Source organism: Quercus lobata, chromosome 1 (genome assembly GCF_001633185.2).
Source record: "Quercus lobata isolate SW786 chromosome 1, ValleyOak3.0 Primary Assembly, whole genome shotgun sequence".
Lineage (NCBI taxonomy): Eukaryota > Viridiplantae > Streptophyta > Magnoliopsida > Fagales > Fagaceae > Quercus > Quercus lobata.
In genome coordinates, this window is record NC_044904.1 from 18131608 (window position 1) to 18155080 (window position 23473).

Here is a 23473-nt window from a genome sequence, read left to right on the forward strand (position 1 = left end):
TGGTTATTTCTCTCAATAGGAAGCTATTTCTCTCTATAGGAAGTGACTACATTCTTCTTTCACAAGTGACTATCATTTATTAAAAACTAGGGAAATTAGTACATAGTTCCCTATATAATTTAGGGTGGTTCAAAACTAAACTGTAAATATTAAAAAGTTTTATTAAAACCCTGAACTTCCTAAATCGTTTTAATTTACACCCTCAAAAGTAACATAAATTTATATAAGTTGTTTCTCTCTAAAAAAATAATTATATAAGTTTTGGACTAAAATCTCCTCACAATGTCACCAAGATACATTCCTGATATCATTTTCTCAAAGCCCCGGACAAAATATCATACATTTGATTTAATCCCCAAACATATCATACATTTGATTTAATCCCCAAACATACAGTACCAGTAATGTTAACTGGGAAGGCAACCGAACCTTACCTGATCATTTGGACATCTAACTCGATGTCATAAGAAGTTCTCGGTAAATGAGATGACCAGAAATTTCCCCATTCCATGTTGAAAACCTGATGCAAATAAGGATGAGTCAACTTTAACAAATATATAACAAAGTAAATCAATTCATCAGATAAAGAATCTGATGATGTCTGTCTAGAGACACAAAGAAAGGATACCATGCCTCCAAGTTGTAAGAACCCCTTGACACCTAATGATAGCATCTGTCCGCTCCAAATAACAGGCATTTGTACCTGTTCCAATTATAACAGCAGCAATAGTGTCTGGATCATGATAATGTCCAAGAGCTAAAGTTCCCACTGTATCATTAACCTGCTTAAGAACATAAATAAAATTATGCACAAAATCTAAGTGCAATAGATGCACAAGTAACTCGAGTTGTAAATAAACACAAATCAATTACATGTCACATTGCATGTTCTTACGCATGCATGTCATTTAATAGATTAGAATTTAGAAGTGCCTAGATTGATGGTTTACACGCAAACGCTAAGATTGGCCAAAGCCCAGTAAGCTTGAGGTTGAGTAGAAAGGGGAAATCGCTCAAAACAAATAATAGACCTATCAGAGGGTTAAAAAAAAAAGGAATAACTATTACCCCTCAAAAGAGCTGAACCTCATCTGCTCATCATCATGTAAATATACACATTTCCAACGTCAAGATAACGATGATGATAAAAATTAATGCTAAGATAAATAGCTCATGTTCTATATTTTGTAAAACATTATATTTATAGTTCATGTATAATACCCATTATGTAGTAGTTATACCATATGTAATTAATGTGCTGATTATGTATTGCTTCAAATATTGGGCAAAATACATTAAGAATAAATTTTCATATTCATTAGTGAGTAAATGACCTTTTATTAAGAATAAGATTTAATGATTTTTTTACTAAAACTCCTAAAATACCCTTATATAGTCAACCCTTCATTTTAAAATAGGGGTCTAATAGTAATATTGTCATAAAATGATTCCATTTCATTCTCTCCATGTTGCTCCCAAACAGGATTACTTACATTCCATTCATTTTCATTCATTTATTTTAAAACATCCAATCAATGTTACTTAATTCTATTTCATTCCATTCATTTCCCTTACTTAAATACATTCCATTCCATTCCTTTCCATTCCCTTATGACCATCTCATTCCATTCCATTCCTTTATGAACTCCCAAGCGGACCCTTAATGGATTAGCCGTTTGAGCATATTTATTCTTCAAAAACTCCTTGTTTGGTCTATTAATTATTTAACTTCAGCCCATCAAATTTATGTCCAGCAATTAATCTTGTAACACCCACTACATTAGGATTATAGACCTAATTAATCAAATTAATTTGAGTAATAATTTCGTGAGGCCCATTAAGCCTATAAATAGATCCATTAAACCCAATACAGAGTTTGAACACTTTGTGCAGAGGTTGTTCTAACCATACTGTACTGGTTAAGCCAACCAAGGTCTTGAATCTCTTTAAAGAAAGTGAGTGCCACAGTCTAAATAGTGTTTTATATTTCTATCTTCAAATAAATAATATTTAGAAGTATTATTCAGTTTCTTTTTATGTTATTTCCATTATTATTGTGATTGTCCCAATAGTTATAAGTGAGCTTTAATTATTATTTCAATTTCTCTTTAAAATTTTGTTGTGTTAACGTTTGCATTTATCTTCACTCCAATCATTCCCCTGTCCCATGCCCCTTGTCTATTTTCTATTTTTTATCTTTAGAAACACCCATGCCTAATTGTTTAATTTCTCTTTTGTGTAACATTTCCTATTTAAAAAAGCTAAAATATTGCCAAGAGGATCATATTCAAGCTTATTTCAATTGAACATTAAAAAATTTTGGGTAAGGGGGTTCATAATTTTATATTAAATGATTAAAACAAAATTATTATACATATTCTTTTCTTTTCTTTTCTTTTTTGCCAACTCAGGGGGTTCATTTGAACCCCCTAAGCTTCACTTGCCACCGGCCCTACTTCAACCAAAGAAAATATTCTCTATTATGAATCTTTCATATAGTGACCCTCTTACATAATAGTAGATCTTGTCAATTAAATTCAAGTTAGGATTTACCATTCATGCGAGTGAGAGAACTATCATGTTTTGCACTCTGAAAATACTTAATAATTTCCCTTCAATTACAATATTTACCTTATATTAGTATAATAATTTGGAGGAATTCCACATAATGAAACCGATTTTTTTTAATGGGTATAGTATATATACTACACATGACAATCACTTCATCAGATCAGTTGATGATGCATATCACATTGAACATTAACTTTACTATTTTCTAATTATTTTTATGTTATTTTGGATTTTAATCTATGAGGTTTTATGTCAAATGATAAGCCCTCTTTTTGTGTCACTTTAAATAAATAGTACAAAGTCACATGATACTATAAATGTCATATTTGCTAACAACTTAAATCATATTGACCAAGTGTCCATTTGGCATGCATTTATAAGCTCAATTTTTAACTTTTAAGTTTTATGTACAACTTTTTTTAAATCTCACCTTTTTTTTTCTTTTTTTTTTTAAGTACAAATATATTTTAACACACTTTCAAAGTATGATAAAAATTATTATTATATATAAATTTTAAAAAATTTGTGACCACCCTAAATCTTTTTAGGCCTAACATGATTAAACTTTGGATAAAATTTAGCAACAAATTTGGTTGTAAACTAAGGCTATAACTCCACTTAATATTTTTTTTATTGGATGTGAATTTTGACAAATCCACCTTTGGATTACATTTTCTTCTTATATCCTCCATACTTTCAAAATTTCATGAAGATCAAAGATTAATAACTATGTCACCAATCAAATGTTTAAATTTCGAGTAGTTTTTTGTGATCTAAAATTATACATAAAAAATAAGTTTAAGGATTGAATAGTAAATAATATCCGATTAGCATTAAATTTGATATGTGTTTTAAGAACATAAAGATCTAGAACATGCAATTCAACGGTTAGATTTTTGAAATATATAGTCATGTTAATTTTTTTAGTGAGAGTTGTAGTCTAAGGCTACAACTAAGTTACTTTGGTCTCCTTAACAGTTTATTACGTCCTTACAAATAAAAAGAAAAAGCCCAAGAAAAATTTTATTTAACTAAAATTTTAAAAGAGATATAATTTGCAGCATTGGCAATGAGAAATGATTTCAAAATAAGAAAATTAGTTGAAGAAAATTATAAGACTTTATATATTTGCGTGGGTTTTTTTGTCAATATATAAAGTTCTCTTTTTGTTATATTTTATATAATTTAAGTTTTTTTAATGACAATCCTTTAAAAAAAATCTTAGAGCCGCCATTGTGAGGTACTACAAATGATGTTATTACCACTAAACTAAGCTCTGTTTGTTTTAGCAATGATATTTTCTAGAAAATAAGTCATTTTCTAAGAAGCATTTTCTATAAATTTATCTCATTTTCCAATATTTGGTAGTAACTTTAAATGAGTTTAAAAACAATTTTCTAACTTTCCTTTTAACTTACTATGAGATAGAGTTGTTTTCCAAAAAATATTAGTACAAATAATCTATTAAAATAAGTTATACTATTTATGTTGATCAAAAATTGTTTTTCTTTTACTCATATTTTTTTATACTACCAAACACTAAAAAACACGGAAAACAATCTTTACACAAGAATTTCCATCGAAACAAACGGAGTGATATGATTCATCCAAACTCGAACATACATATTTATAAAATTCTTGTTGAAATTGTTGTTTCACAAGAACATATATACATTCATAATACCCCAAATATTATGATTATTTTATTCGAAAACCCAGAAAGAGAACACTATTGTAGATGAATCTTCTTTATTACAACACACCATGGAAAAACATAAATTTAATGATCATAATTATGACAAAAAACACCAATAGCAGGTCCTGTAGTTCCATTATAACATAGACCCTCAGGTTGAAGCCGCCAATCACAAGGATCGCATGTGTAAGACTGAGAATCGTAAATCTCCATGCTGCTGAAGCTTCCCCCTTGCCATTTGAAACTGCAGAATACTCTTAAAGTATCACGGATGACATATTTGTCACCATAGGCAATTTCAGTGGGAGGAAACTCAACCTTTGTGTTTCCACAATCGGCTGTAGCTTTCAAGTTTTTAGCAGTCACGTTATTATAGATTTCAATTGTAACAGCTTCTGCATTTATAGAGAAATTAGTAACAATTATAAACAGTGCAAGCAACAACAATGGTGATAAGTTTTTATTGAAATGACTCATTTTGTTTGTCTGTAATTGTATAACTGGTGGTGGGTGCAAACATAGATGTTAACATGTCCTTTATTTATACTGTGGCTGTAGGTTTGTAGTTCTATTTTGCTTTTAGAAAAAAGATCAAATGTAGAGTAGTTCTAGGATCACAAAATATTTCACAATTTTTTTGCCACGACTCTTACGTGGCAGATTGTAAGTAGTTAACTATTACTTACACATAGACCTACTATTTTTCTTTACCAATCATACTCTGTCAAGTCACAACTGTGACAGTAAGTAGTGAAAAATTATATGGTCTTAGACTTTTCCTAAAATGTAGTTAACAATCGAAGTTTGGTTGGCATTAGCCTAGATTTCGAGGTTTGTTGGAGTTAGCTCAAATTTTGGGGGTGTTTACTATATTTGACTTAATTAAGAAAACAGCTCCATGTAGCTGAAGCTTCTCCCTTGCCATTTGAAACTGCAGAATACTCTTAGAGTATTGGTGATGACGTATTTGCCACCACAGGCAATTTCAGTGGGAGGAAAATCAGCCTTTGAGTTTTCACAATCGGTTGTAACTTTCAGGTCCTTAAGACTCACGAAGGCAAAAAAAGTATAATTATTTGTTTACAGGTTAGATAATGCTACATTTAGAAACTATTTTACAATATTTTTACAAATTGTTGATGTAACCAATTTTTACTGGTTCTCAATCGTGTCCACCACTAATATTGCATGACTTTGAACCCCAAATTCAGGCAACATTCAAGTTTATCTCAAGAAACGACAGTCACACATTATAAATGTCTAAACCACATTAAATCAAAGTATTAATTTTGGGGTGATGTGGGGTACACTTTTAATGAGGTTTTCACCCATTTCTTCCTTGCAATTAAATGTATAATAAAAAATAAAATAAAATAAAGGCATGCCATTGGACAAAAAATATGACAATTTCATCTTCTTTATACGGTTTCCAGATAAGGTTAACTCCCAAAAAGAGCTCTAAGTAACCCTACAAATTTGGACCATACTTATCTCAAGCATCGTCATAAGAAAGATAAATAGATGCCACTTTACTACAAACATTTAATGGTCATGATAACATAATAAATGACTGTGATGAAATGGAAATTTTGGACTTCAGTAATTTAGTTTGACATTATTGTCGAGGTACATGTCTATTGAAACCTATTGAAGTTGTCTTACAATGATGCAAATATCTCTAACTAGTATAAACTATATACTCAAGGTGGAATTTGGTGTAAGGATAATATTTGTTGCATAGTTTTACGCACATTTCATTTTTAAACTGAAATAATGACTTGAAGTCATGATTTTTAAATTTAAAATCACAGTTTCAATTTGTGTGTAATAAACACAATCCTTTAGTGTAAGGAGAATATAAAACATCTATCTTATATGAAGGTGAGTCCTATGTTTGTAGATTCCACCCCGTATGAAAGAGGATTTTTTTTTTTTTTTTTTTTAAGCTAGAAAATGAGATACGTTATATGGGTTTTACTAGCATATGCTCTTAGCGTATCTATTAACAAACCATTTTAGAAAACTATTTATAGGAAAATGAAAAATGACTAAATTTTTTCAATTTTTCATAAAAAAATTTCCTAAAATTAATAATTAATGTATGTCCTAAAGGCATACATTAACCGAACTTATGTTATATATACATGTCACACAAAATACATATTATCCTCTTTCTTACAACATGTGGATTCCAAAATTGTACGAGACTCGTATATATGTCTTGAAAGAAATGATGCATATGTGAAATGCTTGACATAATAATTATTGAACGCAAACATGGTCTTAATTACTATATTATGGCTGGATTTTGTTTGGGTTTAAAGTTTAAACCTCATTGCCTAAGGCCTTGTTTGAGAGGAGGAAATGGAATGGAATGGAAAGGAATAAAAAGAATAATTTCAAAATATTCTTCCCTTCCCTTGTTTGGGAGTTTTAATGGAAGGAATGAAAAGTCAATTCCCTTGTTTGGGAATTTAAGTGGGAAAGAATAGAATGGGTAGGAGGGAACACTCATTCCTCTCTATTCCCTTTAAACTTCAAATTTTCATTTCTCCTGAAATTGGGAGGAATGGGAGGGAATGAAATTAGATTTAATGATTTTTCTACTAAAACTCCTAAAATACCCCTATATATTCAACATTTAAAAAAATAAATAAATAAGAGTCTAATAGTAATATTATTATAATAATATTTCATTCTATTTCCTCTATGTTACTCCCAAACAAGATTACTTACATTCCATTCATTTTCAATCTTTTCCATTCTTTAATTTTAAAATATCCAATCAGGGTTACTTAATTCCATTCAATTTCATTCTTTTCCATTCATTTCTCTTACTTAAATACATTTCATTCTTTTCCATTCCCTTATGATTGTTTCATTCTATTCCATTCTCTTCCCTTATAAACTCTCAAATGAAGCCTAAGTGTGGTACAGAGGGCAGATGAAAATGTCTAATGAGCTTCACAATATAGTAATTAAGAGCTAATAGGAGTAATCTTATTGACTTTATTGACCAGCTTCGACTAACCTGCACAAAAGTAATACTATATTCGTAACATGCATGGCCCTATTCCCTCGAAAAGGATTGCTATTTTCGATTATCACCTATCATATTCGTACGACAACTCTATACCTTTCAGATATTTTTCTTCGTTAGAATTTAATTCCCACCTATTCATTGAAGCTTCTATATATATATATATATATATAGAAGTTAGCTTTGAATGGGCTTTCTTACGCAATCTCTTTTTCTTTTAATGTGATCTGGGGTTGATAACATTCAATATGTTGCAATGGAGACCTAATAATTTTACCTATATTATATACTTAGTTGTGAGACTGAGATGTCCCTTTTGAAATTGGATCAAAATGTCAACAATTGAGAATCATCCCAGATGTGGATTATTAATGTCAAATGCCCCATTACTGAACATTTGGAAATGAAATGAATTACTCGGAATAAAAATTTGGAAGAGGAATTCTTTGTAAAGAACACCATTTTCACATTGCCAGCATCAAATTATAAATTGATGGAAATCTCACCAAGAAAAAAAATATATGGACAATCCTTCCCTTTATACAAGAAGATATGGAAAATGTGTCGCGGCAAGGAGAGCTGCTCCGACGCCTGATCCATCTTCTGTGACCATAAGAATGACATGTTGAGCTGCTTCTTCCCCCAATATTTCTATCATGGCTTCATGCAAGTATTCCGTAAACATTGTATAGCTTGTATATAAACCCCCTTCAATTGCAACAACTATTCTTTTCATTTTAATATCACTTCTACTCCTCCCACCCGTGATCCCACCACTTCCATCCCGGCCGATCTTTTCCAAGATACCTACAATACCAGCAGCTGCCAATCGGGTAGCCCTACGAGACACCACATCGCATACCTTTACAACGAGCTTTCTAACCTTTAAAGGGACATCAGGAATCTGAAATGACAAAAGCCCATCAAATAAACACGTTATCAAAGAACCAATTTATTTTATTTGAGGTTAATCATTCAACCAGGGAACAGGAAAACTGAATGTAATAGATGTGTCTACCTCCAATGTGTCTTTCAAGATTCTTGCTACTTTGTCAACTCAGGAGAGTCAATCTCATGCATCTCAGCCATCAATGGTGTCCTGAAACAAAAAAGGGAACAAAGTTATAACCTGTTGCATTAATTGAGTGTTCAGAAGGCATTAAACTGTATTACAAGCATAACAATGCTGCAAATAAATGCAAAAGAATTTGCTGAATATCAAGGAATCCTAGTTCAGGCACGTGTAATTGTATGCTCATGTAATATCGTTATTATTTTAAACTTGCCTTTAGCTCCTAGAAGTTACGAATCTGGTTCTAATTTACAGGCTTTTAAGTGTTTAACTACATCATTATTCCTTCCTGATACAATTCAATTCTTTGTTCCTTCATCTAAAGCACCTTGATAGGTTTCTTCAAACACTTCTTCACATTCTCACAATCTCCAAATGCATATGCTATATTATAATTCCATTCATTTTTAGTTGATAAATAAATAACTATCTACTTAGTTGTTTATATTTCTATAAGATCACTATTACATTTGAATGCCTAGACATTAAATTACAATAAATGTCAAAACACAATTAATCCTTTTCTAGCAAAGATACAAAACATCAATAGTCATGAATAAAAATACCACCGCGCATTCTTGGTGCGGTGGTCACTCCACAAGTATAAGTGTTTGTGAGATATGATAGGACAAGGACCGGAGTTCAAGTCTCCAAAAGGAGGTTTCACGCATATATATATTTAGATTATGCTAAGATAGAATTTCTATCTTGTAAAAAAAAAAAAAAAAAGGTCATGGATAAAAATACCATCAAGCTATTTGAAATAACTTCCAGCAAATGTAAAATTTTTACCTATGCACAAAGACAAAACAGAAACACTATATAGAGGCCCCATAAAGAGACAATAGCTTGGGTAGATCCTCATTTTATTTTTTATCATCTGAGATTTGCTACAGTATTATAGTATTGGACTCTACACTTAATATTTTAGGAAGCTAAACTTGCATCTTTATATAGAATTAGGAGCCAATAGGCAGCAGGATTGAAAGCACAACATAGCAAGAGTCTCATGTGAGCAACACAAATGCAAATATCTTGTGTCTGCATACGTTGTTGTGTATGAGAGTGAGAGAGAGAGAGAGAGACTCAAAATAAAGGGCGTTGATAACTTTGGAAGAATATCTCCGAATATTTCTGCCTCTTGTGACATCCTCAGAATTACTCTCCTCACAATGTCACCAAGATACATTCCTGATATCATTTTCTCAAAGCCCCGGACAAAATATCATACATTTGATTTAATCCCCAAACATACAGTACCAGTAATGTTAACTGGGAAGGCAACCGAACCTTACCTGATCATTTGGACATCTAACTCGATGTCATAAGAAGTTCTCGGTAAATGAGATGACCAGAAATTTCCCCATTCCATGTTGAAAACCAGATGCAAATAAGGATGAGTCAACTTTAACAAATATATAACAAAGTAAATCAATTCATCAGATAAAGAATCTGATGATGTCTGTCTAGAGACACAAAGAAAGGATACCATGCCTCCAAGTTGTAAGAACCCCTTGACACCTAATGATAGCATCTGTCCGCTCCAAATAACAGGCATTTGTACCTGTTCCAATTATAACAGCAGCAATAGTGTCTGGATCATGATAATGTCCAAGAGCTAAAGTTCCCACTGTATCATTAACCTGCTTAAGAACATAAATAAAATTATGCACAAAATCTAAGTGCAATAGATGCACAAGTAACTCGAGTTGTAAATAAACACAAATCAATTACATGTCACATTGCATGTTCTTACGCATGCATGTCATTTAATAGATTAGAATTTAGAAGTGCCTAGATTGATGGTTTACACGCAAACGCTAAGATTGGCCAAAGCCCAGTAAGCTTGAGGTTGAGTAGAAAGGGGAAATCGCTCAAAACAAATAATAGACCTATCAGAGGGTTAAAAAAAAAGGAATAACTATTACCCCTCAAAAGAGCTGAACCTCATCTGCTCATCATCATGTAAATATACACATTTCCAACGTCAAGATAACGATGATGATAAAAATTAATGCTAAGATAAATAGCTCATGTTCTATATTTTGTAAAACATTATATTTATAGTTCATGTATAATACCCATTATGTAGTAGTTATACTATATGTCATTAAAACTAGAGGAAATATGAATTATTATGATTTATATAATTCAATATATGACATATTGTTTTAATGAGCTCACAAATATTTAGTTATTGTGACTTACTTAATAGCATAATCATTTTTTATATTTTTTTAATGCATGTATTATTAAATTTTCTTTTATGTTCTGTTGATTTTTTGTTTCAATTGTTACTAAAGCAACTAAACTTGACTACTTGAGTAGGAATGTCATATTCCAAATAAGTTTTTTATTAATATAAATCTTTTTTTTAAATTAAAAAACCATATATAATATATACCTATTAATTATTATGATGAATATCTATTATTAAAATTTTTAAATAAAAAATCTATAACCCCCCCCCCCCAAAAAAAAGCAATCTTAATAAATAACTATCATAATTATCAAATTTTATATTTAATATTTTCATATACAAATACCATCAAAATAAATATTTACTAAATTGGTCAATCAAAAATTAGAGTACACATCTAATAACATATATTTAAAAAATAAATAAAAAATTAAAAAGAGAGAGAGAGAGAGAGAGAGAAAGAGTACATATAGAATGAAGTTAGCACATCTAAAATTGGAGTATATACGAGGTGCATACACATTATTTATCACCTGGTTACTCATAATTGGACAACCAATAAAACTTGCAAATGCAGGATTCATCATTGCTACTGGATTGTGAAGAATTTGAGAATGATTCTTACAATTTGCATGGTCATGGTTCTTAGCATTTCAAAATGTGCTAATGACCAACAAACTAGTTCATTTGGATTAGCCGTATCAGACATCGTTATTTGAGAGAGAGAGAGAGAGAGAGAGAACAAAGGAAGAATGCAGCAGGCATCTAAACTTCGCAAAATTTTCATTATGACATATTATTCTTCAAATGAGATTATTTGTGGTTTAAACTCGCTGTCACCCCACTTGTTAAATACTCCATCCTACAATACAAGATGGAAAACCTACATATCAAATGTCAGCAGTTCCAATTACCCAAAAAAAATGAAAAAAGGTTGATATGGTTATGGTTGGGATGATGTAAGCTGCCTTATGTTGTACTTAGCCAGTTCCTTGTACTTTTCAACGACCCCAATCAAGCACACAGTCTGACAACATTGAAAAAAACAAAAGATTTATCATAGTCAAGAAAGGTTCATCAAATAACAGACATCTAGCAACAAGTAAAACTTCAGTCCTTTCACATGAGTTGCTGCTTTATTCGAAATTGAAATGCATGAAAGCTAATGCTTTGATAGAGAATTAGCTAACATTAGTAAAACAGTTTCTACAAGCATAACCTCTAAACCATTACAAAAAACTTCAGGGTACATGGAAGAAAAAGTAAATAAAAGAAACAAAGCGAAAAGATAAAACAGAGTAGTATCACAATCAAGACATGAAAGTTGGATTTGATGCAATGCAACACCTATAGCCATTAGTAAAAGTTCAAAAAATAATTATGAAAGTCAAAATTCCAAAGTTCTCTGAAACTCTTGCTGATAGAGTTTTAAGTTATATAACCATGGTACCGGATCAACAAAACAAGATTCAGACTCAACCCAACAAGAGACCAAAGGTTAGCAATAGCAAAAGACGGTGTAAAAGATGAACAAGAAAGCATAAAAATTCAAGTTCTTTTTTAGCAACAGCAAGAGAACATTCTTACCTTGACAATTTCAACTACAATGGATTTATCAGGATTTTTAAGATCAACTTTATGTGGTCCAGGGATGGATTTTGCAACTGCATTTATAATCTTCATCCGGTCAATACCACTATTTGCATGGGCTTCATACAATACCGCAAACTGCACAGAAGTTTAGAAAAGTCAAAATCCATCTCAGTATGTCATAAGATTTTAGATTGTGATATACACAGTAGCCAAGGGATGCAGTTTGCACAGATTTTATATAGGGACCCAACCAAATAGCCAACAAAACCTGGTGATTCTATACTTCAATTTCTTTAGTTCATTTTGTTTCCTACAGTGCTGGGAATATGAAAAGAGAGAGTGGGGCGGGGAAGAGAACTGGTCAGTCTAAATTAAATAAGATCTTCACCCAATTATATACCTCCTAAATTCAAAGCTGATGAATGCGAAATTAGATTAAGGTCATCAATTTACATTAGGTATTTTGCTTGAGTCCCTGACTTAAAAAATAAGGATTTGGAACTTTGAAAGTGGATATCATCACATTGTCCTGGACTCTCTCTCAGACACACATGCCTAGAATACAATGACCATATTTGTGCATATATATAGTCAACCACAGGGAATAAATCCAATGGAAGGTCAAGATCCAGATTGATGTTGAGTTAGTCATTCTTATTTTCAGAAACGTGTACTACTAGATTACAGCACGCAGCAATCTCAGATCATAACAGTCCACCAAATGTGAAAAAAGAGGCAATGTACATATCAAACTGGAATAAAAACTTAAAAAATGCATTGGTGCATACCATCCGCTAGCTAACAATTAACTAGTAAGTTTGAAAACCACATAAATCAAGGTTATCAGTTGTGAATATTGTGAATTTCTAATCCCAAGTCAGCACTAACTGCTAAACCCTTTGTCCATCTATTCAGTTATTTAAATTCCTTCCCTTCAGATATGAAATTTGCAATATCTTTGCCCAAATTTCTGGCCCATTTCATTTCCCATGACTGGATTCTTGACAGAGCATTTGACTATTCTATAATTAACCTCAATTCAATTCAGGTACCCTGCATCTATAATTTGACCCTTAGTCATGACTTCACTGAATATAAATATCATGATATGCTCGAATACACTTTCATCTTCAAATCAAACCCACAATGAGCTGATTCTAGCACTATGATTAGGGTTAGGTGGGTTTCTAGTTATGTGCATCATTGTTATGCTTGAACTGGGGCCAGTTTCACTTCAGTCATTTTTTTTAAAATAACAATTTTTTTTTTTTTTTTGGCAGGGATAAATAACAGATTTAGTAAGATGAAAAGCATGTAACCCAAAAGTAACAATAATTGTATTAATCAACTAAGGAAGTATACAAAAATTCAACAGGATGAATCAAGTACACAGGCTATGTACCCAAATTACCCCCAAAGAAGAATAAAACATACAACAAGTTCAAAATTTCTAACAAATTGGAAATTCTGCATCCTTCTGATGAAATCCAATAAAATAAAGATCTTGCAAAATCAAACTTAATTCACTTCAATTTATTGACAAAATCTGAGATCTATTGAAAATTGTTTTTTTCACCATATTACATTCTAAGTTCAAAGTCAAATAACTAAAACCAGCTTGAACCATCACTGACAAAAACTAGAAAAAAGTCATAAAATAAAAAAAAAAGGACCTCTGATGAGTTTATCCTATTAATGCTGTTGGTAGAAAGGCTCAATTTTGCCACTTTTGGGAAGTAAAAGAGCGTTGATGGAAAAATATAATTTAGATTCTTAGTTAACAATGTTGAATATATGTCCAATAGGGTGTTTCAAGGGAAATTATCACTTAGGCAGCTTTGAATAATTTAGAATCGGTTTATCAGAAAGATACGATATGAAATGGTATAGTTGATTAATAGTATTACCTTTTGTGGGTTTTGAGTTTCCACTGGAAAATATTCTGCAACAAGAGGTTTGATTGCTCTTGAAATTTCTTCCTCAGAAGCATAGCAGGCCACTTCAATAGGTAATATCCGTAAGATGAACCTATACAAGAAAACAAACATGTTAGCTTGCCAGCACCAATATAACATATCTTCTGTCTATGTCCTTTGTATGATTTGACTGAAAAGCAATTTAAGAACCTTGACATGTGTTTCCTTGTTGATGCAAGAGATGTCATCATGTGCTGCACAATATTTATGGGGCTGGGTTCTCCATCTCTTTTCCGCATTTGAATAAAGACAACACCATTACAAGATGTATCAAGCTTGAAAAAGCGCCTCTGTATAACAATCTACCGTCAGCTCAAGAAAAAATACTAAAGGCACACACAAGTTTTTGAGTCAGAACAAAATGACAAAAGCAAGAATGCCACCAGCAGCAAGGGCAGTGAACATATGGTGAACTCTTCACAATATGAGGACCCTTAGAAGGGTGATGTATATAAAAAATATGCATCCACTGCCCAACTTAATGGGAATAACTGATAATTTTGCACTTTCAGCTGTTGTAAAATGTCAATGAGTCATGAAGTACTTGTTATTCAACTAAATGATTAAGAAAATTGGTGACTGATGATAACAAGTCACTCTATCATTATTTTCAATTTCAAATATTTGACATAACATCAGTTTAAGATAAATCATAGAGCAATTCTAGAGACAACAAATTTCACAACTTATAGAGGTGGCAAGGTGTGATTGGTGCAAAATCAATTTCAAGTGAGCCCATCACTGACACCACTTATATTGTACAATAACTACAGTATACCAACTCAACAGTTGTGAAAAAAGATATATATATATATATATATATCTCCCTTTCATTCAGATTCAAAAGGTGCTATAGGGTTTCAAGGACTGGAACTAACAGTTTGATTAAAGGAAGTACAGTTGTCACTGGGGTTGTGGCATCAATTTTTTTTACTTCACTCATTGACGTTCTCTTCCCTCAGTGAGTTTGTCTATGTGAACAAGACAAAGGATTGATATAAACCACCTTCAATAATGGTTGATTGTGGTGCGACTAACATCAGTGATAGAATTTCATTCTGAGCCGTCCATGATAAATATGAGCAAGGGCAGAATCAATAATAACAATTTCTCACATTAATTATTTTAGAAGTTATAAATACATCAGAATATCGAAGAATTCTTCAATTCACAGGCCAATGTAAATTGGAATCAAACTTGAGCTTATCAAATTGATCCATTTGAAAATGAGGCTGCAATGCTCTTTAAAAAATGAAGCTAAAATGTGATACAAGAAGAATTTGTATAATACAATTTAGATGAACACAGTGGCATTAAATTGAAAATTTTAGTCCAGAGAGAGCTTGGAAACAACACACAAGATATCATAACATGACAGTAGCAAACTTTACCAAATTGCTAGAAGAAATGACTAGATGCATCAGCAACCAAAAATTATTAGCATAGCCTGGATAGAAATATTACTGCCCACATATCATATTTGAATCGTAAAGAACTCTAGAATTAGCCAAAATATTTTTTTGACAAATAATAAACTCTAAGATTATACACACAGTTCTCCTAAAAAACCACATTAAAATAAAGTCACAATCTAAAAGAGAATCTACAAAATCTACCACAGAACACATATCACATGTTCCAAGAGGGTGGCACCACTCAAATAAAGGATTTCATCTTGATAATTGAAACCTCAACTCTGTTAAAGTACAATAGTCACAATATTACAGAGGCAGGGGAGAGATAAAAATATTTGAACAGAAGTTAATAAGATAAAATAACAACAATTAGAAGAAGGGCCAGGAAAATGCACAAGGAGAACAAAAATATAAAAAAATTTGGGGAGATAGAAACTTGAGAACAATTTGACATATTCAGGTTTGGCCTTCAAATCTGATACGGTTAAAATAAAATAGAACAAATGAAGCCAGAAAGTATAGCAGCTCTAGCTAACTCACCTTGTTCTTATCTCCCAATTCTTCCAGTTCAGCCTCAATTAGTTTATCAATGGACTTCTCCTCCACTTTTGCATGGATCACAGATTTCGTTGCAACCGTTTCTACACATTGTTTCTTTGTTGGAGGCTCCTCAGTTTCTTTTGGTTGATTCTCATGATTCTTACCATCCCCATTATTATCATTATCTGGTTGATTCTCATCATTCTTACCATCCCCGTCATTATCATTATCTTTTTCTTCAGTCTGATTTCCACGGTTCACATCATCTTTTGTATGAGGATCAGACTCCTGATTTATTGCATCTTGAGGATTGGACTCCTGATTTATCACATCTTTATGACTAGCAGTATCATCCCCATGAGTATCTGATTTATGACTAGCAGTATCATCCCCACGAGTATCTGATTTATCGTCCTCCTCCTCCTCGTCCTCCTCATCATCATCATCATCGCTACTAGAAGAGTCAGAATATGAGAACTTAATCTTCTTATTTGAAGGTTTATTAGGTAACTCAGCAAGCTTCACACCCGAATCCTTCGCATGGACTAGCTCTTCATAAAACTTAAAGGAAATGGAAAAAAACAAATCAACCAGCATTAGGGTCTGTTTGGATAAAACTTATTTTACTGAAATTGAAAACTGAAAACATTGTAACAAAATAATTTTTAAATATGTAAATAGTGCTGTGGGACCCATTTTTAATGAAAAAGTTTATAAAAAGTGGAGTTTGTGGGACCTGTGAACAGTGCACAAGTGCACTGTTTACAGAAGACTGGGTCAACAGTTGCGGCTGAAAAGGAAAAAAAAAAAAAAAGAGGAAACGCAGATGCAGCACTTTAAGTGATATCCAAACAAACACTTAGAGTAGCTACCTTAACTCCACCTCATTGATAAGGGGAACATAATGTTCAGAATTTTGTATTTTTCTGCATCCAAGAATAAAAAATATCACACACACACACAAAACATGATATAAAGCTCATTCCAAGGTTCTCTATATATTTTGTCAAGCTTCATAAACAACAGTGTCACATGGAAACACTTCCGCTTACACACATAGTTACGATAAAGCTTATACAGGTTCTATCTATGTCTGACCAAATTTCAATGAAAACCAGGCAACAGAACTTTGAAAATCAAGTTGGAACTAGAAGTGAAGCACAAGACCCATTCAATCACATCACTATAATCACAACTACCTTAGAAGGAGCATAAAGAGACAACAAATACTGTTGAATTCGAATTGAACAAGCATGAACACTATGTTTGAATTGAATATTGAAGGGGTAGATTATTAAAAATGAAGAAGAAATAATAAGAAAACATAAACAATATTCCTTTCCCTAATTTTTTACTAAAAAAAAAAAGAAATATCATAGAAATTATCTTTGAATAGGGAGAATGTGAAATCCTCAAAGATTAAATGCATATCATTATTGTCCTTTGATTCACAACTTTCCAATGAAATCATTTCTAAGCACCCAAAACCCAATTTTTCCCCATGTCGCAAATAAACAATTTGACCTTGAAAACCCTTCTCTTTTTTCTTTTTCTTTTTTTCATTCTTTCAAATACTCAGCCAGATTCCACTTGCATTTCAACTAATTCTTCAAATTATTTATCCATATATTCAACAGAAAACAAGCAAAACCATACTTTTCCCAAATCTCCAACCTAATTAGGCAAAAATTTCCATTTTCTTTTTCCTTTCACACACTTATTTTAACTTTTTAAAAATAAAAAAAATGTCACACAACAAACAGTAATTTTACTAAATGTCATTCTAATTCAACCCCAAACTTCTGTCAATACTAAAGAAACATGATGTAAGTTAATTATTGAGAACCCAGAAAAGGAAAGCATAAAGAAATAGACTTTAACAACAATAAACATATACCCATAAGGCAATTTCATGAGCAAAAACCAAAAAATTAATTCCAACAAACAAAATAATAGAAAACACAGAGACATACAGAGTCAATAACGTTAATGGCTTCATGAGAGGCCTGGCGTTCTCGGCCACCATCACAGGTGATAAAGAATCCTTGTACTCCTGGCCTTAATGGGTACGAACCCTTCTTCTTGACTGCCTTCTGTAACACAAAAAAAAAAAAACCATGTACATGATGAATAACCAAGCTCACAACAAAAACAATACTATAAGAAGAGAGAGAGAGAGAGAGAGAGACATTGTGGGGAAGATAGCGCGGCTTTCTCTTCCTGCTGTTGTTGCCTCTGTTGTCGTTCGTGTGTGACTTCGATTTGTTCTCTGTCCCCATATTCAGAGAGACAGACAGAGAGAGAAGTAGAATAGTTCGAACGTTTTTCTTAGAGTGTTTGTTCCAACCTTCGAAGGTTTATGTGCTACTCAGTTCGAGATGGAACCCCTTTTTTTTTCTTCAAATTACAACCCACCACCCACGCGTGGTTTTGTCAAAATTAAAGTTGCCTGAGGTTTGAATTTAACACTTTCACCGCGTGAAGTTAGCTCAGTGAAATTATATAATTTACTTTTGTTAAAAATATTATTAAATATGTAATTTTATTCTACTTTTATGCACCTCTTTTTCAAAAACATTAAAATATAAGATCAAAAAAAATCAAACGGAATAATTGCATTTTATGATTTCAACCCACAATCAGGCAACTTAAATTTCAATCAAACCTTAAATGGATAAAGTGTCAAATTTTAAATCATAAGTAGGTAACTTAAATTTCAGTCAAATCAACTTTTTGTTTAACAACTACTATTTGTTTAAGAACAAAGTTTCTCTCCAAACTAGTTTTGAGAGAAACCCTATAAACTCATCATATATATTTATATTGAGTGTGAATTTTGAAAATCTAACTGTTAGATTGCATGTTCTTATTATATCTTTAATGCTTACAAAATTTCAAGAAAATCAAAGATCAATTTTTATGTCATCAAATAAATATTATAATTTCAAGTTTTTGTAATCTAAAGTTTTATATAAAAAATAATAAAAAAAGGTTAATTGATCAAATAGTAAATAATATCCGATTTGAGCGAAATTTGATGTGTATGTTTAGAATATAAGGAACATTAAATTAAATGGTTAGATTTTCAAAATTCACACCCAAAAAAGAAATATATGAGAAGTTTAAAGAGCTTCTCTCCAAACTAGTTTGGAGAGAAACTTTGTTCTTTGTTTAATTGCGTAAAAAATTTATATATTTTTAATTAGGAGGATGGATATGTAGAATTTATTAGATAGTTTTAAATTAGGGCTAATAAGGTTATTCATACATGTTTTGTAATTTTTTTTAAATGATTTTTTCACCCATGTCATGTCTTAACCAATATCACTAATCTAGGAGGGTCAGTAAGAACTAAGAAGATGTATCTTAAGTTAGAAATAGGTTTTGCAGTTTATGTGGTTTTTTTAATACAAATTTGTCCATAGTGTTGGAAAGAGAACAAAAGATAAATTATAAGTTCATTTAATATATTATTTCTTAATACAATAAACATATTAATTATTGTTATTAAATACCTGTTTGCATAGTGTTTCTATTCCTGTGTTTTGGCATTTCGCATTTCATGCCTTTTTTTTTTCATTGAGAAGCGCTTTTCAGTGCTTTCTAGTGGGTCCCATGCACTGTTCATTGGACCCATAAACCTTTTTTTTCAACAAAACTTTCATTAAAAATAGGTCTCACTGCACTATTCATACATTTAAAAATTATTTACTACAGTGTTTTCTGTTTTCTGTTTTTAATTTTCAGCAAAATAAGCAGTATCCAAACGAACCCTAAGATTAAATTTTAGAAATTATCTATTGTTTCTAAATACAATAAACATATTAATCATTGTTGTTATTATTGGAGCATTTTAATGTTATTTAATTAAAATGGTTTATATTACAACATAAATGTAATTGTAAAGACGTGGGAGTTAATATAGAAGATAAAAAGTTAGTGGAATGTTTACTCCCACATTGAAAAGGAGAGAGACTCTTTATTTTTATTTTTTAATTGAAATAATTAATGTGCTGATATGTATGACTTCAAATATTGGGCAAAATACATTAAGAATAAATTTTCATATTCATTAGTGAGAAATGACCTTTTTATTATGGAAAATGAATAGTCATTCACCCACTTAATGGATTAGCCATTTGAGTATATTTATTCTTCAAAAACTCTTTATCTGGTCTATTAATTATGTAACTCCAGCCCATCAGATTTATGTCCAGCAATTAATCTCGTAATGCTTACTTCATTAGGATGATGGACCTAATTAATCAAATTAATTTGGGTAATAATTTCGTGAGGCCCATTGAGCCTATAAATAGACCCATTCAGACCCAATACAAAGTTTGAACACTTTGTACAGAGGTTTTTCTAACCATACTGCACTGGTTTAGCCAACCAAAGTCTTGAATCTCTTTAAAGAGAGCGAGTGTCACGCTTCAGTCCAAATAATGTTTTGTATTTCTATTTTCAAATAAATAATATTTAGAAGTATTATTCAGTTTCTTTTTGTATTATTTCCCTTATTATTGTGATTGCATTAATAGTTATAAGTGAGCATTAATTATTATTTCAATTTCTCTTTAAAATTTTGTTGTGTTAACATTTGCATTTATCTTCACTCCAATCATTCCCTTGTCCCATGCCCCTTGCCTATTTTCTATTTTTTATTTTTTAGAAACACCCATGCCTAATTGTTTAATTTCTATGTTGTGTGACATGTCCTATTTAAAAAAGCTAAAATATTGTCAAGAGGATCATATTCAAGCTTATTTCAATTGAACATTAAAAAAATTTGGGTAAGGGGGTTCCTAATTTTATTTTAAATGATCAAAACAAAATTATTATACATATTCTTTTCTTTTCTTTTTCTTTTTTTTGCCAACTCAAGGGGTTCATTTGAACCCCTAGGCGGCAAGTGAACCCCTAAGTTTCACTTGTCGCCGGCCTTGTTTCAACCAAAGAAAATATTCTCTATCATGAATCTTTCATATAGTGACCCTCTTACATAATAGTAGATCTTGTTAATTAAATTCATGTTAGGATTTACCATTCATGTGAGTGAGAGAAGTATCATGTTTTGCACATTGAGAATACTTAATAATTTTCCTTCAATCACAATATTTACCTTATATTAGTATAATAATTTGGAGGAATTCCACATAATGAAACCGATTTTTTTTTAATGGGTATAGTATATATACTATACATGACAATCACTTCATCAAATCAGTTGATGATGCATATCACATTGAACATTAACTTTACTATTTTCTAATTATTTTTATGTTATTTTGTATTTTAATCTATGATATGGTAAAATAAGATAGAGTCTACCTTTGGGGTTTTATATCAAATGATAAGCCTTTTTTTTTTGTGTCACTTTATGGTAAAATAAGATAAAGTCTACCTTTGGGGTTTTATGTCAAATGATAAGCCCTTTTTTTTGTGTTACTTCAAATAAATAGTACAAAGTCACATGATACTATAACTGTCATATTTGCTAACAACTTATATCATATTGACCAAGTGTCCATTTGGCATGCATTTATAAGCTCAATTTTTAACTTTTAAGTTTTATGTACAACTTTTTTTAAATCTCACCTTTTTTTTTTTTTAAAGTACTAATATATTTTAACACACTTTCAAAGTATGATAAAAATTATTATTATATATAATTTTTTTTTTAAAAAAAAATTGTGACCACCCTAAATCTTTTTAGGCCTAACATGATTAAACTTTGGATAAAATTTAGCAACAAATTTGGTTGTAAACTAAGACTATAACTCCACTTAATATTTTTTTTATTGGATGTGAATTTTGACAAATCCACCTTTGAATTACATTTTCTTCTTATATCCTTCATACTTTCAAAATTTCATGAAGATCAAAGATTAATAACTATGTCACCAATCAAATATTTAAATTTCGTGTTTTTGTAATCTAAAATTATATATAAAAAATAAGTTTAAGTACTGAATAGCAAATAATATCCGATTAGCATTAAATTTGACATGTGTTTTAAGAACATAAAGATCTAAAACATGCAATTCAACGGTTAGATTTTCGAAATATATAGTCTTGTTAATTTTTTTAGTGAGAGTTGTTGTCTAAGGCTACTGATGAAGTGTGACTTCGTTAGTCGAAATGGGCAGATGGAACTCCATGTCCGCACATAAGTATCCTTTAAGAGGGTCACCGGTGTGGTGCCTGCCACAACGCCTCTAATGCCAAAGTTAGAACAGAAAAGCAATTCGTGAAATAGAAAATGAGCAAGATAGTGATGGGTGCTTTCTTAGAGTGTGAATATGTATCTCCTGATGACAATGTGAGAGCTTTATATATGTGGCTTTGGGTGTTAGCCGTTGTGGTTGTTAATGCCATTCTTAGTAACGCCTCTTTCCCAATAATGGAGCTTTTAATAGGTTTCCAACGGTCTGCTTGGCTGGTTTTGTAACCGTCCAGGTCATCAATCAACTGCATTGAATGACTTTCCTACCATTGTCAGTGATGACTAGTTTCTTCGTCATTTAAGATATCTTCGTCATGAGCGTTGGCTTCGTCTCGAGAATGTAACCTTGTCATTCCCATCAGTTGCCCCCCAGGTTCTATGGTCGTCTATGACGTGTCATGAGGACCGTAGAAGATGAAAAGTTTTCCTGAGCTGTCTATGACTCTTGGGGTTTTGCTCCAAATTTAATGCGTAGTGGCGGCGCTACATGCAATGTGGCCACGTAGGTGCGCTGATCTATGGAGTTAATGGCATGACCCCTTGGGTTTCCCGCTGGTTTTTCAATCGTTTTTTAGCCTTAACTTGAAACTTCTCCTTTTCTAGTTTCTTTTACTTTTCAGATAACAAATCCAAACGCTGTTTCGAGCTTCCTTCTTCTCCAAACCAGTGTGCTGCGCCTTGGTGTTTCGCCATTTGTGGAGGTATGTTTTTCCTTACACGTTTTTTCTTACCTTTTCCTTCTGTCTTACTGTAGTATAGTTTCTGATTCTTTTTTTTCTTTACTTCATTTGCTTTTGTTGGTCTTTGATTTTCTTGGGGATTTAGCTTGTGTTGTCCTTCTTTGCCCTTTGTTTTCTGTATTTCCATGGTTAATAGTTCTGAGGTTAGGGTAGCTTGCCCATCGATTTCCTTTCTTTTTGCGCGCCTAGGGGGGTCTTTGGGTGTTTTCCAGCATTTAGAGAATCTTGTGTTTGAGGGTAATTGTCTGAGTGTCGTTTTGGGCGATTTGCTGCCTTTGCTTCACCGATCACTTAATTGGTTCGAGGGTTTAGTAAGAAGGAGAGAGGTGATGTCTGAGATTAGGTCTAGCAACCTCAAGATTGGGCTATCGTCTAACAGCGACCCAGTGGAAGGGGACACAGCC

The 23473-nt window shown here is 31.8% G+C and overlaps 1 protein-coding gene and 1 pseudogene across 1 annotated transcript; both read right to left on the reverse strand.

Annotated features, from left to right (window-relative positions):
• Nucleotides 1–7671: 7671 nt before the first annotated feature.
• Nucleotides 7672–10021, reverse strand: LOC115981810 (annotated as a pseudogene).
• A 1119-nt stretch (nucleotides 10022–11140) lies between these two features.
• On the reverse strand, nucleotides 11141–18514 carry LOC115981802 (putative neugrin-like protein DDB_G0288135). Its single transcript, XM_031104163.1, has 7 exons — nucleotides 18293–18514; nucleotides 18077–18196; nucleotides 16104–16664; nucleotides 14299–14438; nucleotides 14080–14200; nucleotides 12167–12307; nucleotides 11141–11606 (listed from the first exon to the last, which is right to left on the reverse strand). The coding sequence occupies exons 1-7, from the start codon at nucleotides 18380–18382 to the stop codon at nucleotides 11523–11525; spliced, it is 1257 nt and encodes a 418-aa protein (XP_030960023.1). The 5' UTR covers nucleotides 18383–18514; the 3' UTR covers nucleotides 11141–11522.
• Nucleotides 18515–23473: the final 4959 nt, after the last annotated feature.

What these genes read in the sequence shown, in the direction of transcription:
- LOC115981802 (XM_031104163.1), bottom strand. Translation starts at nt 18,382, where the DNA reads ATGGGGACAGAGAACAAATCGAAGTCACACACGAACGACAACAGAGGC. An exon ending in AATTGGGAGATAAGAACAAG is followed by an intron (nt 14,439 to 16,103) that starts GTGAGTTAGCTA and finishes ATTGTTATACAG; the next exon opens with AGGCGCTTTTTCAAGCTTGA. An exon ending in TTGTAGTTGAAATTGTCAAG is followed by an intron (nt 11,607 to 12,166) that starts GTAAGAATGTTC and finishes CAATGTTGTCAG; the next exon opens with ACTGTGTGCTTGATTGGGGT.